This window comes from Danio aesculapii, chromosome 5, assembly GCF_903798145.1.
Source record: "Danio aesculapii chromosome 5, fDanAes4.1, whole genome shotgun sequence".
Lineage (NCBI taxonomy): Eukaryota > Metazoa > Chordata > Actinopteri > Cypriniformes > Danionidae > Danio > Danio aesculapii.
In genome coordinates, this window is record NC_079439.1 from 26,942,437 (window position 1) to 26,968,104 (window position 25,668).

General features: G+C 35.4%; 1 protein-coding gene across 1 annotated transcript; it reads right to left on the reverse strand.

Moving 5' to 3' along the window:
* Positions 1-609: 609 nt before the first annotated feature.
* On the reverse strand, positions 610-23,901 carry tmc2b (transmembrane channel-like 2b). Its single transcript, XM_056456910.1, has 20 exons — positions 23,766-23,901; positions 22,574-22,615; positions 21,515-21,938; positions 19,412-19,561; positions 13,211-13,301; positions 13,053-13,134; positions 12,866-12,972; positions 12,604-12,702; positions 10,422-10,564; positions 10,176-10,323; positions 9,905-10,099; positions 9,641-9,820; positions 7,831-7,992; positions 5,796-5,924; positions 5,212-5,279; positions 3,246-3,485; positions 2,855-2,980; positions 1,710-1,788; positions 1,500-1,620; positions 610-1,043 (listed from the first exon to the last, which is right to left on the reverse strand). The coding sequence occupies exons 1-20, from the start codon at positions 23,806-23,808 to the stop codon at positions 805-807; spliced, it is 2,868 nt and encodes a 955-aa protein (XP_056312885.1). The 5' UTR covers positions 23,809-23,901; the 3' UTR covers positions 610-804.
* Between the last annotated feature and the right edge of the window lie 1,767 nt (positions 23,902-25,668).

Genomic DNA, 25,668 nt, shown 5'->3' on the forward strand with positions numbered 1-25,668 from the left:
GCTGCTTATATACTCAGTTATTTCAGGTGTTCACAATGAACTGAGTCACAGATCTTGTTGATCTCATTGGGATCAAGTCTTGATTAAAACCAAAATGTTATGCATAAGGAAGGGAGAAGAGATTATTTTATCATTTATTTACTTCTATGTCATTATATTTATATATTGTTTTATTTTATTTATTATTTACTGTACTTTATGCATCACTTTCGTATGCATCACTTTCCTAAAAAAATAACTGATTAAGCTGAAAAAGACTGATGACAGTCAGGTGGTAAGGTGGTCATGTGGTACAATTACAGTAACTGTGAGATAATGTGAATGCATTTTTAGTTAAAGCCTTCATGTCTCCTTTATTAGTTTTATCTAACTTTGTTATGTAGCTTTTGTTTTGTAACATTTGTTATGTTATGGAGTTTGTATCATATCCATGTTTATGTGTCACAACAAGACACTGTGTTTGTTCACTTTGGATTACTCTGATAAACTGCACTTGTGTCCTTTAATGATTTCTGTGGACACATTTTACAATAGCAAGTTATTACATTTGCTTCTGTGAATGTGAGATTTTTTTTTCTTTACACACATTACACAACTGCAACCCTCAGGTCTAGCTCACTTCAAAGGCAAAGTTATCTATTACTTGCACATTGTATACATTCGCCTGATAACTTGCAACTAAGCCTGTGTTTAAACAACCGCTTTAGCATCCAAAAGCTGCGAATGCATTTACAGATGCAGCAAATGGCAGTACTATGAAAGGCTGTGAGAAGCATATTTTACCATCTGTATATCCTACAAGCACTATCTTCGTGGTGGTGGTCCCCCTCTCCCTCTTCCCATGCCTTGACCTGGTGGAGGTCCACGAGGATTGCCTGGCAAAGGGCCAGGTTGTCTGGGACCGGGCGCTCGGGTTACTGGTGCCCTGGGATTAGCAGCAGCCAAAGACACATCTTTCTGAACATGAACCCCCTTCCCGGATGCTGCAGCGCCTGGTTTGCCTGTTACCTTTGATGACTTGCTAGGCTGTTCAGCTGGTTTCTCTGTAATAAAAATGTCAGAAACACCATGTGTTAAAATTACATGAATATCTACACAAGAAAGGGAAACACAGCAGGAATCTGCGCCTCAAATTAAGCTATTTTTTAATCATTATTTTATCTATTTATTTATTTATTTATGTTAGTGTGTCTTATGTTCTTACTTTCTGAATTTTAATGAATAATATGCGAACGTTTAGTGTATGTATTATGACAGAACTACTGTAGCTTTGTTTATCAAACAAGTATTTCTATTGGGATTCACATTGTGAAAATTAAAGGCAAGGATATCTTTATTATTGTTATTTTATGTGGGATTTTTTTCAACTTCTATACTCTCAAAACCATTCCACAGAAATAGAATTCATTTACTAAATAGTCCAGAGATACCAAAAGAAGCCCACAGATTCTGCCTGGCCCTAGTCATGAGTTGCCAAACAAGCTTTGTAGCCCACTGACCAGTCTCTTCAGCAGATGGAGGGGGAATCAAGGACTTGTTGGGCAGAAGATCCTCCAGGTCCTTCATCACCTGATTGGTGCTGTCCTTGTTGTTTCTCCTGTTCTTCTCCTCATCTCTTTGCTAAATATTAGAGCATAATACAAGTAAACAATGACTCACACTGATGATTTCAAACAACATTTATTTGGGGAAAAAAGTGGTTGACAAACCATTTGCATTTTGCGTTTTAGCTCCAAGTTGGAATTTTGATAGGCTTTGGAGACAGCATTCAGGTAATAAATAGCCAAGCTGCAAAACAGAGAAACAAGGCAAAAATGAGAGAAATTTAATTTAATAAAATTGTATTAAAATCAAGTAACAGGTAATCATTCATCATTAAAGTCTACATGAAAGAGAAGTTCCTGAGACTTTTTTCAATATGTTAATCTACTTCCAACTGAAACAGAATATTAAGTAGGGGGTGGGGCTTTCTTTTGTGCATCATTTCCTCATCGGGCCTCTAGCCAGGGAGGGTTCGGGTGGTTCGGAAGACCCACCCCGCACTGACAAAGGTCCAGAATTTGAATCATAAGCTTATTTGTCCTATTTTGACTGCTATTCCATAATAAATTGTGAAAATAACCTTTGAGACCAAACAGAATCCTGTGTTGGCTTCCAGCACAGAATTTGGGACATCAAATTTAGCACACAGTGACTTCATGTTCTGAAGTTATGCCATTACAAATTCGGCTTCCCAAATTCTGACTGAAGAAGGTTGAATGTAATTAGCCTTATAAATGACAATAGTCTACAGTTTTTAATTTAAAACTTTAACAGATTCCTATTTTTTTTCTAATGATATATGATGTAATAAATTTGTATTTTAAAAATAAGTATTATATTCATATTTATATATTCTAAATCATTAAGAAATTTTTTAGAACATCAAAAAGTGTGGTTATGATGACCGGCCGTCAAGCAAAAAATATTGCTCAAAATGTCACTAAAATGCAGCATTTGAACCTCACAATTAAATAGAAAATGAGGCAAGTAACTGCAAAAAGGTCCACGTTTTGTGAAAAAAAAAGAACCACCCCTAACTAGCAAACTAACAGTAAGAAGGGCGTGGTTTAGAATATTGATATACAGTTAATGCAGAAGTCCTTAAGTTGACTTCAACAAAAGGACCGCCACTCCAAAGGCAGAAGCAATTGATCAGACTTTGAAGATTACCAAAACAACTTTTTTCAGTGGATTTACTTGCACAGTTAATTATTGACCTTAAGAATAACAATGTGAGCTAGCAAAATAAACATTGTAAATGTTGATTTCCAAGTAGACTTTATGTATACTTTTACATTAGGTATTTACTCACACCATGAGCAAGACTACAGAAATGATGAGGCCTGGGTTGGATGCATAACTGAAGATGTCGGCCATAAACGGTGGCAAATCCTTGTCTATTGTCTCCGTGATGACATCATACATCTTATCTTTGCCACTGCGGAGAAACACAGATTTCAAATGAAAACATGACATAGCATGTCATACCTTTGACCTTTTTATTTCAATTTTGACAAAAAAACTAGACCATATCAGGCAATCCAAAACCATTTTTATTTTTAAATCTAGTCTTTAATGTCATTTCTACTCTTTGGGTTTTAAGTCTGTTTTATTTGTCTTTTGTTTTAAATTGTGTAAGCTTGTACAGATCTTTCGTGAATACTTGTTGTTTTTCAAAAGCACTTTATAACTTCAAGATTTACCTGAAGGGCCCACAGTCAAAAGACGGTGGTAGGGTCATAATGGAGTAGATCACAGGCATGAGACTGAGGAAGAGGACAAGCAGCAGTAATCCCATGTAGAAGTTATTCGAGCGTGAGGCCTTGAACACTCTCTCATGGGGAACGTTACAGGCCATTACTGCCCAGCACTGGTAATACATAGAGCTCAGCAGACGCAGCACATTTATGCCCACCAGCCCAGGGGCATAAAAGGCACCCATCCTGAAACACACACATGTGAAATTATCCCCAGAGTCCATCACATAGATGCTGTTTTTAAGCTCCAGAGGATGTACTGCAAAAACTTATCAAATCTTAACCTAAGATATGACACTATTGTATTAAAAGTTTTTTACAAATTCATATTACAAAATTCTTAACAACATCTTAACTTACACTCTCTGGCCACTTTATTAGGTACAACAATTTTTTTAACGCAAATTTCTAATTAGCCGATAACATGGCAGCATCTCAATGCATTTAGGCATTTACACATGGTCAAGACAAACCGAGCTTCAAAATGGGGAAGAAATGTGATTTAAGTGACACTGAACGTGGTATGGTTGTTGGTTCCAGATGGACTGGTCTGAGTATTTCAGAAACTGCTGATCTACTGGGATTTTCATACACAACCATCTCTAGGGTTTACAGAGAAGGGTCTGAATAAGAGAAAATATCCAGTGAGCGGCAGTTCTGTGGGCGCACAGAAGGAGGTCAGAGGAGAATGGCCAGACTGGTTCCAGCTGATAGAAAGGCAAAAGTAACTCAATTAACCAATCAACTAAAGACTGCAGAAGAGCATTTCTGAATGCACAACATGTCCAACCTTGAGGCAGATGGGCTACAGCAGAAGACCACACCTGGTGCCACTCCTGTCAGCTAAGAACAGGAAACTGAGGCTACAATATGCACAGGCTCATGAAAATTGGACAATAGACGATTGAAAAAATGTTGCCTGGTTTGATGAGTCTCGATTTCTGCTGCGATATTATAATGGTAGTGGCAGAATTTGGCATCAACAACATGAAAGCATGGATTTATCCTGCCTTGTATCAATGTTTCAGGCTGGTGTTGGTGGTGTAATGGTGTGGGGGATATTTTCGTAGCACACTTTGGGCCCATTAGTACCAATTGAGCATTGTGTCAACACCACAGCCTACCTGAGTATTGTTGCTGACTATGTCAATCCCTTTATGACCACTGTGTACTCATCTTCTGATGGCTATTTTCAGCAGAATAACCCGCCATGTTATAAAGCACGAATCATCTCAGACTGTTTTCTCAAACATGACAATGAGTTCACTGTACTCAAATAGCCTTCACGGTCACCAGATCCCAATCCAACAGAGCACCTTTGGGATGTGGTGGAACGGGAGATAAGCATCATGAATGTGCACCCGACAAATCTGCAGCAACTGTGTGATGCCATCATGTCAATAAGGACCAAAATCTCAAAAGAGGAATATTTCCAGTATCTTGTTGAATCTTTGCCACAAAGGATTAAGGCAGTTCTGAAAGCAAAAGGGGGTCTAACCCGGTACTATTAAGGTGTAAAGGTGTACCTAACAGAGTGGCCGGTGTGCGTATATTATTTTGTAAAGTCTTATCAATGCCTATTGAAGGCAAACCTGAAACTTTCAGCCTAAAAAGCATAATGGCTAATGCTAACATGGCCTCTATGCCAATGCGCAAATGAGACTAAAAGCCTCTATGAGATTGGCTAATATGTTTCACATGACCAAGTTAGCCTTTTTTGTTTGTTTTTTTGTAAAGCTGCTTTGACTATTTTCATTGCATAAAGTGCTGTAGAAAAAAACTACTCTTATCATCAAAGCACAACACATCATTTAGGTCATTCAAAAGTCATCTTCAATAGTCTACCTGTCACATTGTTTTTCTTTTGTCTGGCGTAATTAATAATCTTTGTCTAATATGCCCCTGATCTTACCAGATCATTCCCTGGTTGAAGATGAGCCCAAGTACGTTACCGCTGATGTCAAACTCTGCATAAGATGGCTGCAGCAACATAAACACAAACACATGCATGCATATGCATAAATATCTGTGAACAAAACAGCCCAGAAAGAGATGTCAGTGAACGATACCTCTCTCACTGTAATTAAGTGCCCTGAATGGTGTAGTGTGTCTCTCTGTGACTCTGGTTGTAAAGCAGCCCTATCACCTATCCTGCCACCTTCTCATGGTGTTCAGTTGACCTCGGACGAGTGAGTAGTATGTTACCTATATCGAGTGACAGGAAAATTAGGGTGGCAGGGCAAAGTCATATGAATCAGTCATTTCTGAGCACAAAAAATAACTGCTGATGAAAATATAAGGTAATAAAACAACCACAAGCAGTCAGGTTCCTACCATCTGTCCTATTCTTGATGTGATCATCTTAACATTGTAAAAAAAAGGCTAAAGAGTCAACTAAAATGTGCTCTCGAGTTAGGTCATTATGTTTTGTGGAGTTTGTTTACACTGTGTAACGCGAGTAACCTGAATTACTACAGGATGTGGGGATTAACTTACAAATCCAGCTTCCAGATCCCAACACCAGCAATAGTTGAGGAATCTAACAATCAAGGCTCGTAGAAAGTCACCTATCAGGATGGTCAGATATGTCACCTGGATGTCAGATACAGTGAGCTTCACAAACTCCTGTGAGGAGACGAGAAAGTACATATGTTATATTTGATACATGAATTTCTCTAAATTAACCCAAAAGAATATGAACAAACTTTATTACTTTGTTTTTGTTGATTGGATTACAGTTTCTATATTTTTATCAAGCCTTTTAGTTAAATTCTAAAAATGTCTTTCTTCAGGTTGCAGGAGTCTTTTAGTTGTGAAATCCTTCATGGTTGTAGGTTAATTAGTTAACATTAGTTAATGCATTAACTATCATTATTACAAGGCTCATTGGAATACTTAATTGGTCAGTTGTGACATTCCAAAGTATGCTATTGTCTGAAGACAACAACTGCTGAAACTAATAACTCTTCCAATCAGTTTGGCCATCAGTGAATAAGTGCAGGTCCATATACAGTATATGCTTGTGTCACACCACTCTTTTAGACTTTTTGGCACCATCATGTGACTAAATAATACAAAGGTCAGTGTATGCTCCAATCAGGAGCATTTTTGTTTTTGTCAACTTAGTCTTTAATTGAAGAAATAATAAACTATTACAGCTCAAAAAAAATGTTAGATTATGTGTCTAATTTTTATCTTTTGTGGCATGTAAAAAATGGGATAATGTACAACTTGTACCATTGTTGTTTCGCAGAATAAAGCTCATTACTGTGCACTTACACCGAGGGCAGCGAGAACATCACAGTTCGCTCTGGCCGGCCCTAGCGACAACGCTGTCTGCCTTTACAGCGAGAGCGTCAAAATTCACTACACTGATCTTGAATTTAAAGGGGTCATTGCAGTATATCAGCAAATGAGTTACATTCCTGCATAAAAACACGCTTTCTAGTGTGAAAATGTTGCACACTTTTTATAAAATTCATATAACAATGGAAGATCAAGTTGTTGCGTGTGGTGTGGCTTTGCTCCACTTATCCAATATGTGTCCATATGTCTAAAATATTCTGAGGCAGAGATACTGTTTTGTACTGTTGCATGAGATTACCGCTTTTTAAAGAAAAAAAATATATAATGTTAATGCACATCAGTAACTCGGCAGTAACTTTTTTTAATGTATGTCCCTGTAGGAAAACTTTGTAAATAATTGGAAATCTGGTGACTGCAATAATCAAACCCTTGGGAACAACTGTGGTCGGAACTAAAGTTCACAGGGCTGTGTTCTCTGGAATCCTCTCAAGCAGTGGACTTCTACATTCGGATTGCTTGCCGCCGAATCATGTCATAGCTCATTACCATAAAGCTGATTTGATTTCAACTCTCCTTGATACCCACAGGTGAAGACCCGCCGCGCTGCTCCTCGCCGCCTATCGCCACAAGCTCCTATTGAAAATGAATGACTTCCGGCTACTACGACACTCTTGCTGCTTTCGGAGTGAACGCACAGATAACCTATCAAGCCTGTTGGGCTTTATTCTGTGATAACAACCACCTGGATGTATTTTATCCCCTACATAACAATAGCCTCTTTCACATAGTGATACCAGTAAACATCCAAAAAATTTCTAAACATGAACGCGCTCTTTCCGGCAATTTTCCTTCTGTGTTCACACAAAGCAGCATTCCGGCAAATTACCAGTAATGTTACAACTTCTCTTTCCGGAAAATTGCTGGAACGGTATTTTCAAAAAGGGCCTGTTCACACATGATCCTATTTCGGAAAATTGCTGGTAATTTTCTGGAAAGGTCTGCATGTGTGAAAGAGGCTAATGTATAAGAGACAATACAGTTGCAACAGTATTTGTTAATCTTGTAAATCTTTTTAATCAAACATACAGCTGTTCATTGTTAGTTCATGTTAACTCAGATTCTTTAAATGATCACATGTTGTCATCTCAAAATGATGGCAATTATGGCATGGCCCAAAAAAATATGATAGCTTGTTAATGACAACGCTGCTCCCTCTGGTACCTACAATGCCTACTTCTGTTTCCCAGCAAGGCCCCCTAATGACATCAGCAGGAGCGATGTTTGGAGGGGGAATGTTTTCTGTGACGTTGTACTGTAAGGTGTAATTGGCATAGTATTCTTTAAGAGCCCAGACGGTTTGATTTTTGATCTGCTTCTCGTTTTCCAGCTGTGAACACACAATATCAGAGATATAAAAGGTTAGGTGATTATACAGAGTTATGTCATAATTATGATTTACCAAAGCCTGATTGTATTTCATATGTAGCAGAAACGGGATCTGTATTTAATAAAAGAAAAGGCATAACATTAACTGTTGCTCACTGAATTTTCAAGAGCAAAATTCTGAGATTTCAACAAAGTGAGAGTTTCAATTGAGGGTTAAAGATTTCTCCATACAGACTTTGTAACAGGATCGAGTTGGTCACACATTAAAAGCTTCCTCATATTTGACAACACGCATGGACCTTATTTTTTTTGCAAAATTTTACACAGATGGGGTTTTAAACTACAGCAGTTCGAACTGTAGTTTTGCCGAATGACTAAAAAGTTATTAGCATGATGGTGAAAAACTGTACATTAGTAGTCAAACCATCCTTCTGCAAGCTTATACCAAAAAACAAAAATCAGGAAAATTATAATAGCTAAAAATGTGGGAGAGCATTGCTATTATGTGATTTTATTGTATTGCAATGCGGAACAGTTAAGTGTTGATGTTTAATCAAAAGTAATTCACAAATACTTGAAAATGAAATTATTTAAATGACAATAATTTGCTATGCTGACAACTGAATTAGTTACAAATTAACTGTATAAAATGATAAAACATGAAATAATAAAAACATATGATATTAATTGGACCATGCATTAATTGGAAATGTAAAATAAAGTTACCTGAGAGAGAGAGACAGAGGGAGGGAGAGAGAGAGACGAAGAGAGTAGGCCCTAGATAGCAGTAGAGTCAGAGAAGATGCAGAGCTGGAGAGGAGCAGAGCAAGAAAAGAGGCCCGAGCAAAGTTTACCACATATTTTTCTTTTTCTTGACCATGTGACCAAAATACTGAGATATACAAACTGACCAATCAACATGTGACCACATTGTAAAACCAATTAGAATCAGTTTGAACCTTTTTGGTGAAAAAGATATGTTTTTCCATATAAACAAATGCATATGATCATTTGCACATGATACAAAACAATACAAAAACATTATTTATTGAGCTCTGATAATATGAAATATTTGGCTGATGCTTGTTTGATTTTTTTAATTTTTAAATGGATATGATCCACCTCCATTATGTGAGATTGTGACACAAAAGAATAACAATGGCCTAGCAACATGATCTATTACTAGAGGAGACTGTGCTGTGCAATTTAGATGTACAACTTTTGCACGGTCAGTCTTCTCAGTCTTGTCAGTCATTTCTGGAACACACTTCTTATTGATTTAAGGGGTATTACAAAGTATTCAACATTTAAATACAAGTTAAAGTTAAAATGGCTAAATGCAAATCAAGTTTGCAATCATGTGTAATTCTTTTCTATAACTTTTTATGAAATTCTGATTACATGTTTTATAATTTTGTTGTATGTAACTTTACTGTTATTCTATGTGATAATGATAATGGGTTGCCTTTGAAAATCTAGCAGGGGGCAACAAATGAAAAGTAGCCCTTGTGGCTAACTCTGGCTTATTTACAGTTTTACTGTTGATTAATGAGCATTGTCCCTGCTAAATAAATAAATAAATTTGCCTTTCCACATACACTTTGCTAATGTAGAGCAGAACAAAATGGTTACTGGAAAATATATCATACCTTTCCATTGACTTCATCAAAAAGGGCAAACAGAAAAGTGTACAGGTTGCCCAGAAAGAGGGCAAAGATTCTGCCCAGCTGCCACTTTAATGCGATTCGAGGGTGATAGTCTTCAAGCTCAGCTATAGCCTCAAACAAAGGCGGACATACCAAGCCCAGCAGCGACATTACAATTTCAACCTGACCGAAGAAAGGGGAAACAGATTTTCACAAGTCATGCCATTACGTTAAAACATAAATGAAAAGTGAAAAACAAGGGGGTACCTCATTTTTTTGAAGCCATGTCAATTCATTTCTGTCCCTTTTCGCAAAGTCTTGTGATCTTTTAACAACAGCGTAGATGAGGTATCCACTGCCAGCCAAGCAGCACAGGATGAGAACATTAGCTAAGAGACGGAGAAAGCGGCGCAGGTGAATGTTCTCATCCTTTAGATTTTCCTGCTCATCCACTATCGATTCCTAAGGAAATAAAACTCAGTTAAAAGTTTGATTTGATCAATTTAGCTCCACATTGCCTTTCTTCATCACTATTAACCTTAAAGCTTGTGGTGGTGGAGGCAAACTTGTTGTCAGCTGTCTCTGGGTTTCCTATCAGGTAATCCCAGCTAGTGAACAGTTTCCAGCAAAAGGTGAAGTTCCCTTCATCTCCTCCATCTCCTCCTTCATTGGCGTTTCTGGCCATTCTAAAATATGCAGATGATCAGCAAGTAAACTCTGCACTGTCAGTAATTAAAGCAAACTCCTTGTTACATAAAGCTCTAGATGTGGTCAGAAGACTCACGTTCTGATAACCACCATTAGACTATAGCCAAATATCCCAACACCAACCAGAAGGTATGACAGAGGTAACCGGAACTGCAGGAATCCAATAGTTCGTTGGTTGTTGTAGAAACCATAAAACAGAATGGAGTACTTGCAATAACCCTGTAAAAATATCAAAGATACAGTGCTCAGAATATATAGGTATACCCTTACAAATCTATCTTTTTAATTCATCTTTTTAATAGGAAGCTATACAATATTATATTTGTGCATATACATTTGATTAGTCAGTACTAGATTAGTACATTAGATTAGTTTAGTACTAAGCCAAATCTGGAGCTCATCTAACAAAATAACTTACGATTACAGTTTTAAAACTAGTACAGCCAAAAATTATATGTTATAGAAAAATATTAAATACAAATTTAAATAAGACAAAAAAAATCAAGAGAAGCAAAAAATGTGAAAGATTTAGTTGAAATTTTGTAGGATTTAATTTAATTTAGCAATATTTTGCTTGAATTTAATTGTATTATCTTTCAATTTCTAAATGTTTGGTGACTAAAATATATATTTTTAATAAATAAATCTGTTTATTAAATCTGTTTTGTTTAAATGCAACTAAATACATTGCCATATTCACTGAGAAATGGATACAAATAAAAAAAATTCAAAATGGGGTGTAGTCAGGGGTGGACTTAATCAATAAGCGAGGTAAGCAGCCCCTGGGGAATTAGAGGCCCCTACCAATGCCAAGAAGCCTATATTAATAATATAGCTCTTTTATACAATTTCTATCATATGTTGTAAAATCTGTCTATAACCATTAAGATTTTAACATTGGTATTTATTTTCAAAACTGGGGATCCCCATGAAAAATGGAACGTTGCCATGTCCACTGCCAGCCAACTTAGTGTTGCCAACTTGAATTTTCAGATTCCCCTAGCTACATTTTCAAAAAAGCGATTGGCAAATGTTGTTAGGTGTTAATTGAGATTTTTAAAGACTTTCATTTGTCTGTGCCGTCCTAACATTACTCTTCGCAACAAGCTGCAGGTGATGTCGTTGATCTCAACCCTGCCACAGAGCACTTGAAGGCGGCATAGTGCCACACAGCTGTCTCTCACCTGCAGCATTAAGAGCAGATCATTCCTCTGCATATCAACGGCAAATGTTTTAGCACCACGAGTGTGAGGTATTTCCCTGGTACCGATCTGCTTCTCCTCTGTTTTAAATGTAATAATTTAAATGGACCATTTATTATGTTCTTACTGTTGGTCACAATCACAGAAATTTTACTGACAACAGTCAGCCAGCGATCAGAGTAGAATCAGGTAGAGTGTGCAACAGTGAGAATTTTGAGAACATTTGGGGAAAAAGTAGAAATATGACAAACAACGAAATGCAGCTTCCTCCACGATCCTGCTGTCTGACAGAAACCGCTGTCATATGATGAGCTTTGAGAGCTGGTTTAGAGATCGAGGGCCTGTTCACAAAACATTTCCAAGTGAAACGGCCGCCCATTCACAAACAGCATTTACTCAATGCATTTGTAAAATGGTGAAAAGATTAGTTTGATGGATTGGGATTTAAAGTGTTTTGTTAAATTATTATTACTAAAAAAATCTAATAACAAAAATGGCTAATTAACTGTACATCAAGTGCCCAAACTCTGTCATGGAGGGCCAGTGGATTTAGTTCCAGCCCCAATCAGACACACCTGGGCTAGCTAATCAAGCTCTTACTAGGCTTTCTAGAAACATCTGCGCAGGTGTGTTGAAACAAGCTTGAGCTGAAATCTGCAGGACACCGGCCCTCCAGGACTGATTTTAGACACCCCTGCTGTACTTTGTGAACTTGTTTTTTTTTTTTATTTGTGAATTTATTGCTTTTAATTTTACATTAGGAAGATAAAGGTTGCTTTAAATATTAAAACATATAATAAAAAAAAAAAAATATATATATATATATATATATATATATATATATATATATATATATATATATATATATATATATATATATATACTCTTTAAAATGCGGTTTGTTTTTTAAAAATACAAGAGTCCCATATGAAATTGCTTAGAGCCCCCAAATCATTAAGTCTGCCCCTGGTCTGTATTCAGTTATGCTGAGCACTGCATAATGAGGAGAAACTTACAAGTTATTATACAAAGAATCTGCTAGTATAAAACCCTTACTCCAAACTCAAATAGCACAGAGAAGTCCATGGCCGAACTCTGCTCCTCTCTGGGGACTGTTTTTCTGGGAATAGAGCCGTAAGGGATGCCCATTAATAACTATAAAGAAAACAACACAGAGAGTGTTAACATAGCTTTTGAATGAACATTTTAAAACCTGAGCATCTCCATCAATACTGCGGTCATTACAAATACTGCACACACTTTGACAAACACTCCCATTCTCCATAAACAAAACATTAATAACAGTATCACATCTCACCTCTGGAATAACCACAAGTCCAAACATGAAGCCGAAGAGAACGAGGTTTAGTCCATACATCCACCGCAAGAAAATAAAGTAGGAGGCAACAGATGATCCAAAATGACCTACAAGAAACAGATGACATTGATGAGAAATGAATATAAAATACAGAAACATCAGGGAGAAATAACAGAGATGAACAGACTTTCCACTTCTTTTATCCGACTCTCCCAGGGAATGCAAGCTGTCTTGAAGTTTTCAAAGTCTCTATTGAATTTGATTAATTTCTGAAAAGCAAAGACAACACAAATGTTCAGTTATTGCCTTTAGGAAGAAACTTAAATAGTAAAAATAGTGCTGTACCTTGGTCATCATGACTTTAAATGCATACAGCCTCCTCCCCTTTCCTTTGCCCAAAGCTCCTTCAAACTTCTCCACAAACTCCTGTGCTTCTCTTTACAATGGAGATACATAGACATTTGTGTTAGCGGAGTGACTTTAAATGATTTCATATTTCGGTAACACTTTATTTTGATGGTCCATTTGAGTATTAGTAGACTGCTTAATATCTGTTGATACTGCTCCTTCAATAAACATTTAAATGACTATAAGAAACTTTGCAAGTACATGTCAACTTACACTAACCCTAACCCCAACCTAACAGTCTACTTATAATCTAATGAGAATTAGTTGCAATGTAACTTAAATTCAACAAATGGACCATCATAAAAAGTGTGACCCGTATTTCAGCATGGCACAAGTATTTCTCCCTGTCACGTGTGTTTAAGTGTGACATCATCGCACATTTGCTAAACAAGTGACGTACCGTTCCACTGAGTTACCAATGTGCGCAGCTTCCATTACGCAGCGTGATCATTCAGCATTTCGCCTTAAGCACAAGAAACAACACCGGGACAAATATCATGTTTCACTCACAGCCGTCACTCATTGTAACCTGTAACCTGAGCTCACAGCCAATTAATTAACTCATCAATGCATAATGAATGTGAATAGTGCAGATGGGAAGGACGCAGGAAGTATTAATTCACTAACTAGAAATATAATCCAAATGGATGTTTTTGAAAAGGGGTAGTTTATGTAAACTTAAAAATTCTGCCAATATTTATTGACCTTTGTGTCATTAATAACCCTATCTTTCATATTTGATTGAATGCAAGAGAAAATATTATGAAAATTATGATTATTATGATTTTTGCCCCCATTTTATAATGAAAGTTAGTGTGCTTCAATCAGTGTTGCCTTAGATTCTGATTTGCATTGAAATCTGCTGAAATGGTATTAAAATACTTTTTAAAACTGTGTTAAAAGATTAAAAATTTCGATGAGCACTTTAATACTTTAATGTGTAAACAATATAGACACCAGTGTTATTATACTGAACTTAATAATAAGAATTAAAAATATAAATAAATAGCTTTACTGTGGGTTATACAGTACTTTGAAGTCTACCTTGGTAGTAGTGCTCAGCCAAGTATTGTTTACACAGACCACAATCCACTAACTTTCCTGTCCAACATGTCCTCCTCAAACCCGTGTTTGTTACATTGGGCCTTGAAGGTTTTAAACTCCCAAACCAGCATATCAAAGGGGTCATCTGTGACTGACACTGCTTAAGTGGAGGAAAGGTGGGACAGTAACTTTATTGAACTCTGGATTGTGTTCTTAATGGTGTGGGTGTTCCAGCCAAAACATAATTTTATGTGTAGGCCTTGCATATTGTGTTGTGCTCCACCTTGCTTACCCCTCTCTCTCTCTGTAACAGTTGGTTTTGTGATATTGTTCACTTATGGTTGTGTTGTGATATTGTTCACTAGTGTTTGTGGTAGTTGGATTAATCCTTAATACCAAATTAACATTATTGTGCCTTCATTTCCATTACTATTTATTATTTTGTGTATTTAATTTGGTTGAGAGAGTAAGCTCAGGGAAGTTTATGTTTATTTTGATCTTTGATTTTTGCATTAGGTAAGCTAAGCCTCTAAACTTAGCTGCTTTCTGTTTGTTGTTTTAGGCTATACTCACTCAGTTTGACATCTAGTTTCTGTTAAAGTTTCTATATTTCTATTAAATGAATTCTATTGTTTAATTTTTCTAAACCTTGTGCTGACTCTTCACTCTGGGACTGAGGATTGAAGAGTGTTCTCCAGGTTTAGCTTTTTTTATTAGTTCTAATTCAATATTATTTATCAAATTTTAGTCTTCTTTGTTATACCTTTTAAACAAAAACACCTTAAAAAAGGTTGTATCAATAATATTAATAATAATAAGAATAATTGCAGATAATTTAAAAGAAAACAGTTTAATGTAAACAAGTTTAAGTTTTACATTCATTTATTTATTCATTTTCCTTCAGCTTAGTCTCTTTATACATCAGGTGTCACCACAGCAGAATGAACCGCCAACTTATCCAGCATATGTTTTACACAGCGAATGCCCTTCCAGCTGCAACCCAGTACTGGGAAACATCCATGCATACTCATTTACACACATACTGTACACCAGTGTTTCCCAACCCTTTTCCCGGAGGCACACCAACAGTACATATTTTGGATGTCTCCCTTACCTGACTAATTAACTTCAGGTTTTAAAGTCTCTTCTTATGTTCTAATTAGGTGATTCAGGTGTGTTTGATTAGGGAGACATTAAAAATGTGTACTGTTGGTGTGCCTTTAGGAACAGGGTTGGGAAACACTGCTGTACACTATAGCCAATTTAGCTTATTCCATTCAGCACCAGGAGGAAACCCACGCTAACATGGGAAGAGCATGCAAACTCAAAAATGCCAACTGAACTAGCAGGGACTGGAACCGGTGACCTTCTTTCTGTAAGGTGACAGTGCTAACCACTGAGCCATGATGTCGCCCACCTAACGTACAACACTTTCAAAAATTAATGTTCAAAATCTGTCACTGGGGTGGTTCCTTTTCAAAAGGAACACGTTTGTGTTTACAATGTTTATTAGTTAGTATATAATAATAGTATATAATAATTATCTATTAGTACATGAAAAATCATTTTAGTGTACCTGATCGTGCGCTAAAAGTACTAGAGTGTGTCTCAGCTACTAATGTGGACCAGTTAGGTAAATAACCTGAAAGAAAAAAAACCTATGTGTAGTGTTTCCATATTGTATGTCCTTACGACATGTTGTACATAAGATCTCTGAAAGGGAATTCTACCAAAACACGTACACAGAGACACCCCTCAGGAAACAGCATGCATAAAACAGCGTCAAGCTCATAAAACCGTAACACATCTCACAGCCATCTAGAAGCTTTGCCAAGTGAGTGCTGCCTTTGTGGGCAATCTGAGGTAAAGGTTCAGATCGAGGCCACTAGGTAATGTATGCAGGGGTTAAGTCTCTGTATCAATGTCAAGTGGTTTATCTCTTGTACAATCGAGTGCGTTCTATAATGCCGAAGCTTTTTTAAAGCTTTTCAAAAATGACATAAAGGCATGCTTTCTAAAACAATATTTGAAAACCATGAATAATATGGCTGAATTTCTTTATGTCAATTATTAGCAATTTTGTGTTTACACATTTATATGTTGATTATTTAATAGGAGAGAAGCTGTGATGAGTGATTGGAATTTTACTAGAATTTATTCATTCATTTATTTATTTTTCTTCATCTTTGTCCCTTGTTTATCAGAGGTCGCTACAGTGGAATGAACCGCCAACTATTCTGGCATGTTTTACACATTGGATGTCCTTCCAAGTACTGGGAAACACCCATACACTCTTGCATTCATTCATGCACTCGAACATTATGGTAAATTTAGTTTATTAAATTCACCTATAGTTGAAATCAGAATTTTTTATTAAACCCCCTTTGAAATTTGTTTTCTCTTTTAAATATTTCCCAAATGATGTTTAAGAGAGCAAGGAAATATTCACAGTATGTCAGATAATATTTTTTCTTCTGGAGAAAGTCTTATTTGTTTTATTTCAGCTAGAATAAAATTCTAATAATTCAGATTTCAATTTTTTAAAAACCATTTTAAGGTCAACATTATTAGCCCCTTTAAGCTAATTTTTTTCGATAGTCTACAGAACAAACCATCATTATCCAATGACTTGCCCAATTACCCTAACCTGCCTAGTTAACCTAATTTACCTAGTTAAGCCTTAAAATGTCACTTTATCTGTATAGAAGTGTCTTGAAAACTATCTAGTCAAATATTATTTACTGTCATTATGGCAAAGATAAAATAAATCAGTTATTAGAGATGTTATTAAAACTATTATGTTTAGAAATGTGTTTAAAAAAATCTCTCCGTTAAACAGAAATTGGGGACAAAAATAAACAGGGGGGCTAATAATTCTGACTTCAACTGTAAACTGCATGCTTTTGGACTGTGCGGGAAACCATAGCAAACAGAGGAAATCCATGTGAACACAGGGAGAACATGCAAACTCCACACAAAATGCCAACTGGCCCAGTCAGGTCTTAAACTAGCGGCATTCTTGCTGTGAGACTAATAGTGCTAACCACTGAGCTGTGCTGAAGAGCTGAAGTGCTGAAGAGCCACTCCGCACTACACACATGCTTCAAACATCACTCAAAAAAAGATGTTGGCTGTTTGTTCAAATTACTTATTTAAATTGAGAAGAAATAACACAATTACTGAGGTTTTGGGGAGGGACAACTTAAATTGTCTTATGTTCAATCCACTTAAACTTGTAGAACTAATAAGTTAACTTAGTTCCTTCATGTTGTCCCAACAAACAATTTTGTGGAACCCAAAATTTTTTTACAGTGATGCTTTTCGTGTGTGATTTTGATTAGTTTTGATTAGGGGTTTACACACATTTTTGTTTGAATGCACATTTTCTCTCTTTTGGGCTTCCCTAAACACTGATGTTACAAAAAAATTAGCTTTTTCCAAATGCTGTCAAAAATGGATGAATCTGAATACACAGCTTCTCTGCTGTAGTGTGGACTTTCAAAAATGTTGAGCCCAAAACTTGATAGTGGATGATATTGCCCTGTTGTCCAGTTTTTTAGTATGTGTTTTTAGTATTTATTAAAAAATTATATTTGATTGTACATAGTAATGTAATGTAATGTGTATGTAGTTATATAGCGCATTTATCGTGTATGGCCATACACCCAAAGCGCTTCACAATCACGGGGGTTAATGTACAATAGTGTGTACATTGTATGTACAATAGTGATTGTACATAAATGTGATACATTAGCTGCATATAATGCAATACATATTGTGCAATGTGAAATTGCATACAATTACACAGTTTTAAAATCATATGAGGTGTTTTTTAGGCAACTATACTTGGGAGCAGCCAAATATGAGGTGTATCTGGGAGCTTATAGAGCAGGGGGAGCCCAAAGTCAGTCCCAGAGAGCCAGTGTCCTGCAGAGTCCTCCAACTTGCCTCAATAAACCTTCCAGGACGTTTCTAGCAAATCTAGTAAGAGCTTAATTAGCTTGTCCAGGATTGTCTGATTGGAAACTATACAAAACACAGAATTTGGGCATGTTTGGGTTATAGAGCATGACTGCATCCAAAATCCCCTACTATTCAAGTATGTACTACGTTTGAATTTGAATTTACTACATGACCATTAAAAATGGATGTTCTATACAACATAAATGTGAGTAGTATGAATGAAACTTGGATGTACTAAATCCACCATTTGTCATTATAAAATGACCTACCCATAGTTGCATCGCTTCATTCCCATTCATGAATTCTCTCGCATGGCATCATTGGATAGCGTAACGCCCATCGGATGCACACTTCAGAATCTCGTTGGCAGGGGCGTAGTGGACATTTTAAAAGTGAGGGAGAGCTGTATAAAATCCAAAAGTTTACATTCATATAATTATTAATCACCTGTTTCTAAATGGTCTGTCTCTAAAAGTGAGGGTGACATATCCCTCCCGTCTCCCCCGGTTGCTACATTCTTGCTCATTGAAAGTAGTAGGTCATCGGTGCACTTCTCACATACTTTTTTTTCAAATACTATGAATTCGGACATACTACTCAGCTCGCATACTATTTTTAGCGTACTATATAGTATGGAAGTATGCGATTTCGGATGCAGCCCATGATTTCACAGAAGAATAAGGAATTCTGTGTGAAGAGATAAACTGTTTTTGGCATGTAAGGCCTCTTTTGAGAAATGAACATGTGACTTATATTTATCTACCTTGTAAATGCAATAAAAGATTTTTAGTTTTGCAAAATATTGCTTTTTTTGCTTGACTATAAAACACCTCATGAGACAGTAAAAACGTTTTAGTGATAATTGTGATTGTTTGTGAAACTGACATGAAATTGGGCATAAATTCAATGAAATTTCAAGTGTAAGGGAAATGCAGCATAATAAACATAATCAATAAGAGTTTTTTAAGAGATGAAACAAAACAGAAGCACAGCAACTTATAAGTTTTAATGACGCACACAAACAAACATGAAACCCAAGCTAAATAAATGGACTTCAGGTGAGGTAATTCTAACAGACTCAAAAGCCAGCAGGTTCACAGCACAAACAGCAAGTAAGAAAATCCTATTTACTTCAAGCACTTGAGTCTCCTCTTCATGCGCCAGGGTTTGTTCCTAAGTGTTGCTATCAGCTTTTTCTTTTCTTCCACCTCCTCTTTTAGTCGGGCCATCTCTCCTTCAGACATAGACTCGTCATCTGAATTGTTGTCCGATGATGAACTGCTGCAGAACAAAGCCCAGACCCCCAGAGTAACCAGTCAGTCCTTAAAGTCCAGTTATACAGTACAATCCATAATGAAATGATTGCTGGTTTGGTGAATGAAATGAGGTCAAGTGAACAGGATGGGCATGAAAAGCACTTCCAGATCATCAGTTGGAAGGCAAAAGTTTGATCAAAAGCGTTGAAAAAAAAAAAGTGTCCAAAAATGAAGTGCTGATGACTGAATAGTACAGAATTTCATTGAATGCTGAAACAAATGGCTGGCTGTGATCTATAATACTGTGTTTAAAGATTTAATTATTTAGTAAGTCAGTCAAATGTACTGTATCTGATACATTTACTGAATGACTAATCTTCAAAATGAATTATGTCAGGGGTCTAGCAGTATACACAGAAATGGTGTTTTGGTACGTAGTACGCAATATATTTCCAGTCTTAGTTAAGTATGTTGATATATTTTCAGCGCAGTAATACATGCAGTATTTGTAAACTGCAATATATTAACATTTAAATTTTCTTTCTACTCCAATTCATTGTTGAAAAGTAATCATTTAAGGTTTCATAACTTGTTTTCATGACATATTTAGGAAAACATATTGTGTAACATAATTATACATCATTATGGTTATATATAATTAATATATTGGCTAACATAATTAAATATTTCAGAAATCCTTTTCCCTAAGTGAATTTCATAAACTAATTTCGAGAGGAGCATGTGATATGATTGAGCATGACTGGCTGCTCATCTGTAATCAGTAATAATCCAATCAGAGTGATCCTAGTTTACAATAAATGGATCGTTTTCTCCCTACTGCTCTATCTTCATTTTGGAAGAATACCCCCCTCCCACCCCATCTCCTCCTTTTCCTCCCTTTTCCAAGGGGGAGTTCTCGAGATCTATCTTGGATCTCCAGATATGCTTAATTGACCGGGCAGGAGCCTTGGGCTCAAATATCTCCGAGCTCAGGGTTCTCTCCCGGGACAGCATGCCAAACGTGCTATAAAAGCTAAGCATATCTAAGTGGGAACTCTTAAAAAGCAAGTTAAACACTATAGCAACCTGAGGACACCGAATAACTTGCCAAGTGTAAATATAACGCATAATGTTTATAAACTATTTTATTGATATCGTTCTGCAGCTGAAATATTGAATGTACAATTGCATGATTTGTACAACACGATCTCACGGCTATTCGTAACTTTTTTGTTTTAGTGGATAATTTGTATGAATTCGTACAATATCATTGGTACAATTTAGTACAATTTGATAATCTCCCAATGATGATTGGGCTTAGGGGTGGGGTTGGGTGCCACGCCTCCTTTTTAAAATCTAACATTTTCATACAACTGAACTAGAATTAGCCACTAAACTGACAAAATGTAAAAATAGTTACGTTTCCTTAAGACTTCAGGTTGGATTTATAAGACACTCATTCACGTTCACTAATTCCTCTATACTACTAATTACAGTATGAAATAAACACGAATCATGTTTATGTCATGCTATAATGAGTAGTAAAAAAGAATAAATGATCTTGTTTACTTGCGCTCTGCTACTGTAAGACACCTGTATGCCATCAATGAGCATCAAATCAATATTATTTATTAATAATTTTTTGCGTTTAAAACAATACTGTAGTTGTTTGCAACTTTAAAGTGTACCAAATCAAAATACCTGCAATTATCAATTTTAGATGTTACACTGCTACACCCCTAAATAACGTACAATCACTTAGAGACATTATTGACACATGTGCTTATAAGCCTTAGTTTCGTAGCTGCCTTTTGCTAATATTCAAGTTTATTATGTAATATGAACAAACATTTAAAATTATTTTATGGCAATAGATGTATATGGCTGTTTTAATTAAAATTCTGAGGTAATGAGGTTGTTGAACGGCACTCTGTGTGTGTGTGTGTGACATGAAGAGGGAGACTAGAGAATACTGCACCTGCTGTTTTTGCCTTTGTTCTTTTTCTTATCTTTATCCTTATCATCCTGTTTATCATTACTTCCTTTTCCTCCGGCTTTGCTATTCCCTTTCTTCTCCTTGTTATTCTCCTCCTCTTTGTCCTTCTTAGTTGCTCCTTTTCTCCCTCCTCTTCTTTTATTTCCTTTTTCCTCTTCGCTCTCCTCCTCTGACTCTTCTTTCTTGGCTGTTCTCTTCCTGGAATTGACAGCTTTCTTTCTTCTTCCTTTCTGTTCTTCCTCACTCTCGTCCTCATCTTCTTGCTTCTTCCTCCGGCCTCTCCTCTTGCGCGGAGATTCATCCTCCTCTTCTTCGCTCTCCTCCACACTGTCTGCTGGTTTGGCTTTCCTTCCTCGCGCTGCAGGCTTCGGTTTATTCCTGCCTTTTGCTCTTCTTTTTGAGTCCACTGCAAAGAAATGGATAGGAAGATAAACTGACTGTAATTCAAGAAATATTTAAAGAATATAAAATTAATATCATAATAATAACAATAAAAAAATCTTTAATCACATTATTATTCATTTATTCATGTTCTTTTCGGCTTAGTTCCTTTATTAATCAGGGGTCACCACAGCAGAATGAACCGGCAACTTATCCAGCATATGTTTTACGCAGCGGATGCCCTTCCAGTTGCAACCCATCACTGGGAAACACCCATACACTCATTCACACACACACTATAAACTACGGACAAGTTAGCTTACCTAATTCACCTATAGCTCATTTATAAGGGCTTGTGGGGGAAACCAGAGCACCCGGAGGAAACCCACGCGAACACAAGCAGAACATGCAAACTCCACACAGAAATGCCAACTGACTTGCTGTGAGGCGACTGCCCTACCCACTGCACAACCACGTCGCCCAATCACATTATTATATAGATTAAAATTTATAATCACATATTATATTGTAAATTAGGTAAATAAGTTATTTTAAAAAGTAACACTAGCATAAATAATATTAATAAAATGATATTTCATTAATATTTTTACAATAAAATAACGAATAAAGATTATAATTTCAACCGTCTTCAAATCTTACCATCACTTCCACTATCAACTTCTGCATCCATTTCCATCCCAACTGTAAAACACACATACAAACATGATGTTAATAATCAGGTTATGCATTTTTTTAATTTGTGAAATTACTCAGTAAGACAGTAACTCTAAATTCCTGTCAACTAAGTGGAGTTTATGACAAAATATATTACATTAATGCATACTGATATGAATCATTAAAGCATTTATCGTATATTATATTATATTATATTATATTATATTATATTATATTATATTATATTATATTATATTATATTATACTGACTTTCTAAAAAGGAATAATTATTCAAATATTCAATCACAAAAACTGAAGCACATTCAGTGCTCAGCATATATAAGTACACCCCTCACAAATCTTTTAAATTCATATTTTAATAAGAAGCTATACAATATTATATTTGTGCGTATACATTAGATTAATTAGTACTGAAGCCAAATCTGGAGCTTATCTAACAAACTAACTTTCGATAACAATCCAAAAACTAGCACACCCAAATTTCTATGTTATAGAAAAATATTTTAACAGTTAAAAAAGAGGAAAAATCACAAGAAGCAAAAAAATTTAAAAAAATTGTTGACATTTTGTAGGCTGTAATTTTTTTGTAATATTTAGTTGTATTATCTTTCAATTTCCAAATATGTTTGGTGACTAACATGATTTTAATAAATATATCTGTTTAATAAATCTGTTTTGTTTAAATGCACCAAAATACATTGTCTATATTCACTGAGAAATGGATACAAATATTAATTTTCAAAATGCGATGTACTTAATCATGCTGAGCACTGTAATAACGAATAATAATCAGCACTAAAATCCTTAATTGCACTATATCAGAATATAAACACTATCTGAACAGTTGCAAATCACTGTAAAAAAATGCTGGGTTCAACACACGTCCATCACGTTGTCCCAACTTACACTGATAAAATTAACTTAATGGTTTTATGTTCAATCGACTTAAATTTGTAAAAAACACTTAAGTCTACCCCAAAAACTCAAGAATTGCGTTGATTCAGCTCATTTTAAGTAAGTACTTTCAACAAGCAGCAAAATAATTTAACAAAAACACATTCACATGTAAGAGTCTGAAAGTAGCTGTGCACACTCACTAAAAATTATTCAACATACCAAATAGAATGAATCTCTTAGAAAATATAAATATACTTACCATCGTCCATGGTTATCTCAATATCACTTTTTCTGCGAGGCATCTTGCCAGTATAAGTTATGCTATTGAGACTTGCGGAGCATCTAGTGCTGATGGCACACCTGACTGTCAGTGGGTCTCTGTTAACAGGTGCTTTGCTCCTACAGGAGGAATCAAATGACTCCTTGACTACAGTAAATGGTAGTCAAGGTCTAAAGCCGAGCTGCGAAAGCCAGGAAACAAAACGCCAGGATACAGGGCAGATCAAAGATTACAATAATCAAAGTGTCTCTCATGATAGCTAAATGCAAGGATTAAAGACGAAATGTCCCATTCTGATGTCTGCATGAAATGAATTTTACAAAACTGATTTTACATATAAAAATGAATACATTAAATGCAAGCAAAGTGTATGTCTTAATGTTTCAAATAATGTTTATCAAAGCAAAATATCAAAGTGTGGGTGAAATAGTGTGCCATCATCCATTTATAATAGATGTGTTCATGTTGAAGAATCTAACTAAGGATTTGAGAATCCTTGTAGAAAACTTGTTGCAAGCCTGTTTTGTTTTAGGAAAACAACCATTTATTTGTGTTGGGTTTTATTTTTACTTAATTTATTCTTTATTTAATTATTTTATTTAATCATAAGGTCATTAGTCATTTATATAACTATCATTATATCATTTTAGTGATTATTAGTTAATGAGTTGATTATTATTATTATTTCCTTTTCTTCATATTGTTATAAACTTATGACAAGATTGGATTCAAGCAACACTTGTTTTCAAGAATATGTGATAAGGGAATGTCTCCATTTAAAGTTCTGTATTGGCCCTGGACAATGTTGTGAAGCAGTAACTTTCCATTGCTGTTACTTGTGGTATAATAACACTTGCTATATTTATAGATTATTAAATAAACTTTGCTCTTTCATTATCATCAGTACTTTCTCTGCTCCTTTCTGGCTTTCTCAGTCAACTCCTATATTGATAAGAGATTGTTAATTCCGTTATACTGGTTAACAGGCTTGGGTATCTGCTGGCTTGTTGTCTGGATACCCAGAGAAACAGACATTTTCTGACAGGATCTGGTCTCCAGGGCTAGATCTTACTTATCTGGCATGGAGAGAGTGATCTAAATATGTAAAAACGAAAATAAATAAATAAATAAATAAAGGAATACAACTTATTCTAACCTGTTTTTATTCTAATATATAATACAACGTGATTTAATGTAAACATTTAGTGATCATACAAAATGTTACTATAATTTAGATTTTTAGACATCCTTTCCTATAAAATGAATAAAACATATTAGTTTGAATAATTGCGGTATATAAAGATTTTAAATCACAATTAATGTGTATTTTGGGGCTGTGCTGTGATCTTTAATTATTAGCCTGACAGTATATCAGCTTATTTAATAATAATTATTATATTTTTGTAAAAAAAAATAACAATAATATTAATTTATTGTTAAACCAAAGGACATTTTAGTGTGTGTATTCTGTAAATCAAATGTCAAAACTATCATAGCTTTTTTCTCATAAAAAAAAAAAACTTAAAACAGGACACATACTAATATATGTATATGGGGAAAGGAAAGTTACACTTTTTTTGATATCAAACGAGTTACACAACTTGACAATGACAGGGAGTCCCTTGGTTATTTCCAAAAGTCAAATAAATTTGATTAAAGTATTAGAATTACCATATTTAATCCAAAACCCACAGAAGATTAAAAAAATAGTAATTAATAGTTACATAAAAACAACAACATGCAAACAAAAAGCCATCAACTTTTCAATGTTTTTACATTAAATTAACAATACAGCAATAGCATTAGCTACAGCAGATTGATTTTATAGCACCAGGTTAAACTTTCTGGAAGCTTTATTGTAATCACATAATAATAAAGGCCA